Raw genomic sequence first — 10,563 nt, 5'->3', positions numbered from 1 at the left:
GGGAAAAAATCACAAACACAAAATCTTTTTATACAACTGGTATGACACAAAGACACCATTATAAGGAACACTATAAAATGCAGCTATGCAAAAGGAATGAAATCATCATAATACCCAGAGATAGCTGTTAAATTACTAGTATATATCCTTTCAGACTATTTTTGTGAAAAAGTCATCAAATATTTACTGGGTACCTACCATATACCAAGCACTGCTTTAGGTGCTGGGGATAATGTCAATGAACTGAACAATCGGGCAAAGCCCTTGCTGTGTGAGGCTTACATTTGCTTAAGTTCTGGAGGAGGGGCAGAAAAAGGAGGGACGGTGGTACACGCTTGGAGAAAAAGCAAGCACAGTGAGGAAGATGGGGAGAGCAGAGGGCAGTGGTGGTCAGGGAAAGCTCTCAAGGTGAAGTCGTGAGGGATACCTGGGAGAACCTCGAGGCAGACAAGGCCCAGGTGCAAAGGCCCTGCTGCAGGAGCTGGCTCGGAGCGCTGCAGGAACAGTAAAGAAGCCAGAGTGGCGGGAGACTGAGCGTGGAATGGCACCGGATGAGGTCGGCGAGGTGGCCTTGAGGCCACTCTAAAGACTTTGGCTTCTACTCTGAGAGCGGACCTGTTCATTCATTCACCGAAAATGTACTGAGCACTTTAATTTGACAAATGACAGAATACAGCAAGGAACAAAAGTCTCTCCTTGTGAAGTTTACACTTTAGAGGGAGACCATGAACTAATAAACGTAGAGGTAGAATGTCAGAGAACAAGGTATGGTCTGCAGAAAAATGGAAACGTGAGATAGATAGGTAAGGGGTGGGGGCAAGGTCAGGCAAGGTCTCACTGACAGGAATATTTAAGCAGAGATTTGAAAGGAGTGAAAGAATGAAGTTTCCAGAGGGAAGAACATTCCAGGCAGAGGGAGCAGCAAAAGTTCCCAGGCCTGAGGTAGAAGACGGGAACAGTAAGGAGCTCACGTGCCTGAGGGAGGGGAAGAGGAAGCAGGGGCCACGGTGAGGACTGGCCTTGACCCTGCGTGACCCGGGAGCCGCTGGAGGATGCTGAGCAGACCAGTGACCTAACGAAGCTTATATTTTACAACTCACTGGGGATGTCGTACTGAGCACAGGTTAACACGAGGCAGACACACGAGGAAAGGTGAGCTAGGGACTGTCCCAGTAATCCAGGCCAGAGGGGAGGGGCCTGGCCCTGACTGACAGAGGAGGGGCTGGTGGGGAGCATTTGGATTCTGGATAAATTATGAAGGTAGAGCAATATGTTTTCCTACTGGGTTGGCTAGATCATATAAAAACAGCAAGGTCAAGTGTGACTTCAAGGTTTTTTGACCTGAGAAACTGGAAGGACAGGCTTGGAGGATAAAATTAGGAATTGTTTAGAACATGTTAATTTGGAGGTGCTTAGCCACCAAGATGGACTTGTCGGGTGAATGGCTGGATAACCAAGTCTAGGGTTCAGGGAAGGGGTCCAGGCTGGAGACAGAAATTTGAGAACCTTCAGCAGAAGACTGTTCACACCACAAGACTGAGAGAAGGTCACCTGGGCCTCGAGAACGAGTGTGGCTACAGAAGAAAAGATGTCCAAGAAGCTGAACTGACCCCTGGGCCCTCCATCGTTCCGAGACAGGGAAATGAGACAGGAAAGGCCGACGGGAGGAAAACCAAAGAGGGCGTTTAAGGGAGCCAAGTGAAAGTATTTCATGAAGGAACCAACTGTGCCAAATGCTGCTGAGAGGCCTAAAAACAGGATCATATTGTTTTGCGACCACTTTTTTTTTTCTTAAACTACATAATAAATTTGAACATCTCCATGGATATATTAGTATAAAATTTTAATAGATGCAGAGTTTTTATTCTTTGCCTTTATAAATAATGCAGCAACTCTGTAGCCATCTCTAAGCACATCCAAATAATTTTCTTAGGATAAATCCCTACATATGGAATTGCTTGATCAAAAGTGTGCGTGACTTGCATATATCAGGACACTCTTACAAGGGGAGGAAAACCAAAGAGGGCGTTTGAGGGAGCCAAGTGGAAGTATTTCATGAAGGAACCAACAGTGCAGCAGAGTGCCCATTTCCTTGCACCCCTGGGAAAGGGGCTGTTATCATTCATTTCTCTCTCTCTCTTTCTCTTGTTTTTTCTTTTCTTTTCTTTTTTTTTTTGCTAACTTTATAGGTGGAAATTGAACTTATATTCAACTACTAAGGAGTTTGAACATATTTTGTATCTTCAATGGAAATCGGCATTTTTTGGTGAATTTTCCATTGATGTTCTTAGCCCATTTTTCTATTGAGAATATATATCTTTTTCTGATGAATTCATACGCAAGGGGTGCCTGTATACTAAGAATATTAACCCATTTTTCTGCCATACGTGTCAAGTTTGTTATGAGACTTCTAATTTTATTTCTGGCATTGGATGTATTAAATTTTTATGTGGTTAAATCATCAATATTTTCATTTATGACTTTTACCTTTATGACATTTAGAAATTTCCTTCTCTCCCCAAGATCACAAAATCTCATATATGGACTTTCTGAAGTGATTTGTTAGTGAAGCTATTCATCTTTTGCTTTGGGAAAAACTGTCCTCCCAAAAGTTTTCTTGCTTTCTTCTGCCTCCTGATAGTACATTCTAAAGGACCTTATTAGAATCTGTTTCCACCAAAGTCCTATTAAAGTCACATCTAAAAAATAGAATCCAATAATGTTAGGGCCCAATGGAGAAAAAAGTAAGCTAGCTTTGGGGTGAGAGAAAATATCAGTTAAAAGGTATTATGCGCATCACAGTTATATATTTTTTTAGAATACTTTTATTTTCTATCTTTCATAAAAAGATTGGAAGAAAATTCAACTCATTTCTTCTCAAACACAGCCACAATTATTAACTGCAGATTTAACCTTCGCCCCGTGCCATCCACTACCCACTCCACGAGTGTGAACGGAGACAGAGCCTGGTTTGGCACTCTACACATATTTAAGCGAGTAAGGAAGACTTAAAGACCAGCACCTTTTTCTGATGCCTCTTTCTGCACCTGACTCATTAGGAAAATACTGGTGGTGGTGAAAGAGTCTGGGCTCTGGGCCAGGCCTTACAAGTTACCTGACATCGCCACGCCTCCGTCTTCTGTTCTACAAAACTGGGAATGGTCAGACCTACCTCAGAGTCGGTGCGAAGATAGATGAGATAATACAAAGCAAGCACTCAGCACACTGCCTGGCATATAGTAAGTGCACAATAAATGTTAGCCAGTAGTATTACTTTAACTGCTCTTATACTTATTTAGAAATTCTATAAAGGTTCCATTACCTCTTTTGCTAGTTTCTGTCCTTGTTCCACACATATAGGTTTTTCTTTCATATCGTTCAGTCTTGCTAAAGTTTTGGGGTCATCTCGGAGATCAATCTAATTAAGAAAGGTCAATAATGTCCCATGACAGTTACAAGTCTTTAAAGAGGAATCAAAGCATGCAGTCCCACTAACTCCCACATACCAGTAAGATTAAACAAAGGAACTTAATTTTTAAAACCAACTAATATAATTGCTTTCTTTCAGCACTTTTCCCAAAACATGTGATAGAATTTATTATAATTTACAACTGGGCTTAAATACATGTATCATTTGCTAAACCTCAGGACCGTGTGTCTGAGGGCAACACCACAAGACAGGCCAGGGAGTGTTCTTGAATGGGTAAGATCAGAGCAGACATACCTGAGTTCCTATCAATAAAAAGGGGACATTCGGTGCGTATTCCTTAAGTTCTGGCACCCACTCCTCTTTCACGTTCTGAAACGAGGCTGGATTCACCACAGAGAAGCATATAAGGAAGACATCAGTCATGGGGTAAGATAAAGGCCTCAGCCGATCATAGTCTTCCTAAGGAAGGAAGAAAAACCTCATTATTTCCGTTTCTATTTCTTTAGCTTACTAATAATAGGTGCATTTGAGTAACATGACAAAAATGCAAAGTCTGGAGTATTCTGCAAGTGAAATGTATAGCACTCTGCATAAAACAAGATAATCCCATTTGTTTTTATTTTTCCTTTTGAAGTTCTGAACACCAGTGGGGTAAAAATATGACAAGATCATTGACAACTACAATGACACCTGGAGAAAACTGTGATTCCTAAAGCTGTCGCTGGAAACACTTTTCACTGAAAAGTTTGCACCAAGAACTGACTAAAGCTAGATGCAGTCCAAGTGTTATCGTTTATAGTAACTAACATACGCTGGAAGTTTACCGTGTCAGGTACTGAGCTATATACTCTCCCAAGTACTACTGATTTAATTCTCATAACAACCACATGATAACATAAGTATCATCATGTCTGCTTTCCATTTGAGTAAACTGAGGCGCAGAGGTTAAATAACTTGTGTAGGAATGTATAGCCAATGAGTGAAAGAGATGAGATTCAAACCCTGGCAGTTTTACTATAGAACCTATGCCTTACCTACCACACATCTCCGCTGAGACCTTAAGTCTTTGCTTTCTCTATTTATATGGGTGTTTTGTTTTGTTTTTAAATATGTTTTTACTGCCCTGGCCAGTTTGGCTCAGTGCTTAGAGTGTAAGCTTGTGGACCACAGAGTTGTGGGTTCAATTCCAGTCAGAGGCACACGCCTTGGTTTCGGTTTGGTTCCCAGCCCTAGTCAGAGTTGTGTGGGAAGCAACCAATTGGTGTGTCACATGTCGATGTTTCTCTTTCTCTTTCTTTTTCTCTCTCTCTTTCCCCCCACCCCTCCCCACCCCCATCTGAAGATAGGTGGAAAAGGATTAAAATATATATATGTATGTGTGTGTATTGCCTTCAGACAGAGCAGGAGGGAAAGAGGGAGGAAGAGTGTGTGTGTGTGAAAATTTAAAGACAGAAGATACAGAGAAAATTCACAAAAAACCCTTTCCTCTCCAATTTGCATTCCCTTCCTGAATTGCTGTCTTCTCCCGTATCACTCCAGGTCGTTTTCTCTGCGTGTATAGATCTACAACTGGACACATTCAAACACCTGCACCAGGGCGAGAGCATGCGATCCATGGTGTTCTGCCCCTGCAGTGCGTCCTGGAGACCCTTCCAGGCCAGGACACTTAGACGACCATGTACTTCTACACTGCTGCTTTGTATTCCACAGAAGGCTTGTACCATTGACAGCTTTTAGCATCTGTCACAAAAGGCAGTGAAGATCCTGTTTTGCTTAGACTATTTTCTATGACACAAAATTCTTATCTACAGTCTAGTGAGTGAACACAGTTAAGCCTCTATTTCTGTGGTGACCAGCCTCTCACCTGGTTTCAAGGAAAGTTAATACTGGGCCTAGGCCACCGCCCTTCTTCAATGACCCACTTCCTTTCAGAACTGCAGTGAGTGTGGAACTAAAGGAACAAGTATTAAGAACATCGTCCACTCAGAGTTTCAGCAACAGTATTTCCCTTGTGGAACAATTTCCCTTGCGTGTCATCTTCTAATATTTTTCTTAGTGTAATGTTCTACTCAAGCATATTAACGTCTCAAAGTCCTGACTCTGGAGTTAACCCTTCTGTTTCTCTGCGATGCTTCTAAAGGGCACACCCTCCATCCGGAGCCAGGAGCACCGAGAGACGTGTCAGGTGTTGGCTATTACTAAACAGGAAGAGAGAAGCCATCCCCAATCTTCTCTACCCTTTGTTTTTTAAAGTAGAAGCTTCTAATTGGTTCTGAATAAAGTAGTGTTCTGCTATTAAGAAATTAATGAAGAAATCAAGTAATATGGGTATGAAACATATTGTACCCCAGCCAGTTACCATCTGAGGACTCTTATTAAAACTAGAATATGTCTTTAAAAATCAGTTTGAGAATTAAGTAGTACGACTGGGTGCATTAAATATACTTTCTGTACTCAGCTGCCTATTTCAAATTGCATGTCAATAGGAGAAAAAAAAGTGACAACATTTAATTTTAGCATTTACCCAGCAACTCTACATTCCTGAGAGAAAGGTCAGGGAATGGGGCGCTCTTGTTAAAAATCTCTCCTTAGTCCGGCCGGTGTGGCTCAGTGGTTGAGCATCGACCCATGCACCAAGAAGTCGCCAGTTCTATTCCTGGTCAGGGCACATGCCCAGGTTGTGGGTCCGATCCCCAGTGGGGGGCATGCAGGAGGCGGCCAATCGATGTTCTCTCTCATCAATATTTCTTTCTCTCTCCCCCTCCCTTCATCTCTCTAAAATCAATAAAGGAAAAAAAATCTCTCCTCACCCTTATTTAGATCTCCAATTTTCACAGAATTAGAAATGGGACTACTATCTCATAGGATTATGAGGAATAAATGAAATAATGCAACTAAATCCCTCAGTATTGTGCCAGGCACATAAAAAACTCTAATGCTTTCCCATAAATTCTTCAACCCACAGGAAACTGATTCTTCTGTTCTTCTGTAAATCCATGCAGGCCCCAGCAGTCCCACACCAGTCCTGGTTTCGCACCTCTCTCCAACCACAGAGAAGAAATCCCTTTAATGAGAAATAAAATTTTCTACACTAGCCATCAAAACACACAAATCAAACTGAGGTTTCTTGAGGGCAATATAATTTTCAGATTAATAAAAGAGAATATTATTACTGTACTAATTAGTCACTTGGGAACTCAAAAGCCTTAAGGCTATTTAAAATGTAACCCTCAAGATGTTTATATATTTCTAAGAAAACCAAATGAGATTTTTAAAGGATATTTACCTTTTAAGCAAGGTTACCTCATCAGGGAAAAAGAATGTGCACTCTTTCTCTCGAAGGGTATTGCAAACAATAAAAACAAAGTGAATGCAAAATTCTCTAGCTATGCCTAACAACAACAGTCTACAGGATATACGTGCTGTATGGATTGCTTTCATAACCACAGTGAAGACTGACTCTCCTCAGTGAGAGACACGTGGGCACAAAGGAAAGAAATCAATCATTTCTAGATACCAGTTAAATTGCAGATCTTGTTGAAACAATTAAAATGTGAAGGATTTGGGTTATAAAGAAAAAAATCGAAACAAAGACAAGTATGTTTAGAACTCCTTAAAAATAAATGTTACCTCTTAAGTCTGAACTACCTAAAATGAACTCCTTCTGCCTGTAATCTCCAACTAAATAATTGGCAGTTATTATAAGAATGAGACCTTTCTGCTTCCATCCAGCCTAAGTAATTAGAAGTCTAATAATAGACAGCACATTAAAAAAAGAAATTGTCCCCTATGAATACTGTACCCTGCATCCTAGGAAATCGTTTACATCCACTGTGCAGTATCTGGAGTGAGCTTATGTGAAGCTCTGGATCTGGGGATAAATAAGTTTCATCCCCAGCTATATAGAGAGTTTAAGTTTGGAAATACAAAGAAAGTTAAATGTGGAGCAACTGGCCTTAATTTTAAATAGCCACTTATCAAAGTCCAGACTTCTCAAAGCCAACTCTCTAGTGTCCTCTTAATTAACAAGTCAATTATATTTTAGTTCTTTAAAAAAAGGTAGGTTTTTAGACATTTCAGCAAGGTAAATGGAACTTTCTCGGGAGTAGAGAAAACCATATAAAAGACAACGGTCTTTCATCAAAACCACGAAAAACAGTCATGAGTTTGATCAGTAGGATTACTGGACTGCGAAGTCAAAGCTTGTTTCTGACCAACTGGCTAAGTGCCAGAAGTAGCCACTTTTTTAAAGTGTCTTCCGATAGCTTAGTGATTAAGCTCTCTGCTCTTGTCAAGAGTCTTTGATCTGCGATGATGACAACCTTAACCCTTGAAAAAGATCACACACTTACAACCTGACAAGGATCCACAGACACAAAGAGACCGAATGAAAGTGCTCTGAGAGGAGGCGAAAGGCCTCCAGGGGTGACAGGACGGTAGCACGAGACCATCAGGTGGGAGACCCTTCCTGGGCACAGCTCAGCCAGCAGGGCCAGGACCCTCCCTATTTCTAAACGCCCTTTGCCCTCTTCATGTGGACCTGGTGCTACCTCCTACTTTAGTGAATTCTCTTTAAAATACATATTATTTTTTAGCATGCGTATGCCCATTTAATACAAATCCAAAACATGAATTTTAAGCAAAACCACTCACACTGGATAGTACAGGCCCTCCCACGCTTTGTTAACTGGCATCACACACTGTCACTTAACATCAACGAGCAAAGATTTATCGAGGCCGTGCTGCATGGAAGATGTTCCAAGGATACACAGACATAAGTATAAGAAATAACTGTTCTCTCTGGAGCTTATAGTTTAGCTGGGAGTTCAAGACATATATATATATAAAGATAGTCACACACAATAATGGGAGAGAGAAAAGTGTAAACTGGGCAGGGGAATATATAAATGCTTAATTAAAAAAAAAAAAAAAAGTTAATAAGCACCTACTATGTGTCCAAAATAGTGTGATGTGCAATCATTAGGGAATGAAGAAAGGACAAGATTCTGATCATATATGATTTATATAACACCATATAAACATTTGCAAAGCTCTGTCATAAGATATCTGTATGTTAAAAATCAGGCAAAGAGCTCAAGTTAGCAATACAGAACCCGCTATGTGCTTGTGCACCTCAGTAGAGCTTTGCAGACCTCAAAGCCACAGCCTGGAAGTGAAAAAGAAATTGCAGTGCTGGTGTGGGAGCATGCATAAGGTTAGCGTGGAGGAGGGCGAATCCGACAGGTGGAGAGACACACAAACATTTAAGGAATCCCTGCTCTTAGGGAGTTCATGGTAACGGAGACGAATGTATGTGAACACTATATGACAAGTCAGAATGTGGTAAATACCAAGAGTGGTAATTAGGGGATGCTAAAAAACTTCTTAGAGGAGGTGGCCTTAAAGAACGGAGAGGATGGCGCATATATGACTTACTAGCAATGTGGCCTTGGTCAAGTCACTTACTTCTTAGAGGCTTAGTTTCTCTGTAAAATGGGAGAATATCAGTGACAAATGCTTTAAAGAATATAAAGTGCTATAAGAACATATTATACTCCCAAATAATCCAGCATTCTACTTTAAGAGACAGTCATTTATCAAAACTTACAAAAGTTTTCCTAAAACAACCTTGAAAGATAAACTAGGGACCACAAGTGAATAATTATTTAACAGACAAGCCCCAGACTTCTAAAGTTTAAAACAGCTTCTAACTGCCCTGGCTGGTTTGGCTCAGCGGTTACAGCGTCGACCTGCGGTCCAGAGAGACCCGGGTTCGGTTCCTGCTAAGGGAATGTACCTCGGTTGCAGTCTGTCCCCAGTCCTGGTTGGGTCGTGAGGGTGGTAGCCACTCGATGTGTCCCTTTCAGGTCGATGTTTCTCTCTCTCTCTCTCTCTCCCTCTCCCTCCCTCCCACTCTATCTGAACAAAAAATGGAAAAAATGTCCTCGGGTGTGGATAAAAAATAAAAAATAATAAAACAGCTTCTAACTACTTTGAGACACATAAAATGTAAGACAAGGAAGAATATCCCTGACAACTGGTGGCTTGTGGTATATGAAGGAGCAACTCTGCCACTTCCCAAGCACACAGTAGTGATTTCCCTCTGAAGCATCTGTTTCTTGTGAGAAGCCCAAAATAGGTATCAGGCATGGCTCTTGAAACTCTGAAACCCCCAAAGGGTGCTGTACGGCAGTCAAGAGGCCACATGGGCTGAAGCTAGCTTCTGAAGATGAAAAATGTTTTCTCACAAATCTAATATAAATTTTAAACATTCCTACAATAATTCTTGGTAAAGAAGTCTATGAAACATTATTTCCTCTGTGTAATCCTTTCTGTCACTTTGAGTTCCATTTTCTATTTAACTCTGTGAAATAAAAATATCACTTTTCACCCCCTTAACAATAATTGCGTTTTTCACAGAAGCTGTGTTGGGTTCCTCTGGGGAGCATTTTGATAAGTTTGGTTCAAAATACATCAGTGATGAGTTTATTGAATTTGCCTATACCTCCTACTACTGCTGAACTACAGAAAATTCAGAGAGGAAAAAGAACTTTTTTAAGTGCTATACATTCCTAAGAGGTAACTATTTTTCAAAAACTTTTCAAACATTTGGCTTGTTTTTTCATCTTCAGTTCAGTTGTGAAATGGTATTTATACACATCACTCGCCTGATTGCCTCTTAGTAAAAGAATTCTTGAAACTGAAAGTTTAGCTTCTAAGTTTCAGTAACTGTTATCTTCCTATATTTTGATTTATAATAAGCCAGGCTCCCAATTGATTTACTAGTTATTTAGGAGCTAGTGAACTAGATCTCTGGCTTCTTTCCCATCACTATCTTCTTTCCGATGCCTGACTGATCATAACCCCTGACTAGGCTAGCAGGAGGAAAAGGACAGTTGAAATGTGCTACAGCAGAAAGACAATCCACCAGAGCACAGGCCCCGCCCCTGTCCAACGGTGTCAGTCTGACTAGCACTTCCTCTCCTCTAAAAGCAGGGGCTGAACTAGATCACCACATTACATGGTTAAAAATGCGCAAAAGAAAACTTCCTACCCTGGTGAGCAGCCCTAGTAACAGATTTAATGTGGGAGGAGATTTAACCAACTGGGTAAAAAATCAAGCTTTAGGATTC

General features: G+C 40.9%; 1 protein-coding gene across 2 annotated transcripts in view; it reads right to left on the bottom strand.

Annotated features, from left to right (window-relative positions):
- Positions 1-10,563, bottom strand: part of RHOQ (ras homolog family member Q) — a 37,861-nt gene that overhangs the window by 1,374 nt on the left and 25,924 nt on the right. For both annotated transcript variants that reach the window (XM_036262552.1, XM_036262553.1), the window contains exons 3-4: positions 3,725-3,889; positions 3,323-3,418 (exon numbers count right to left, since the gene is read on the bottom strand). In XM_036262552.1, the coding sequence (XP_036118445.1) occupies positions 3,323-3,418; positions 3,725-3,889 (261 nt within the window). The remainder of the gene's footprint in view (positions 1-3,322; positions 3,419-3,724; positions 3,890-10,563) is intronic.

This window comes from Molossus molossus, unplaced genomic scaffold (genome assembly GCF_014108415.1).
Source record: "Molossus molossus isolate mMolMol1 unplaced genomic scaffold, mMolMol1.p scaffold_m16_p_15, whole genome shotgun sequence".
Taxonomy (NCBI): Eukaryota; Metazoa; Chordata; class Mammalia; order Chiroptera; family Molossidae; genus Molossus; species Molossus molossus.
The sequence above is the reverse complement of the archived record's forward strand: the minus strand, read 5'-3'. Positions and strand labels throughout refer to the sequence as shown.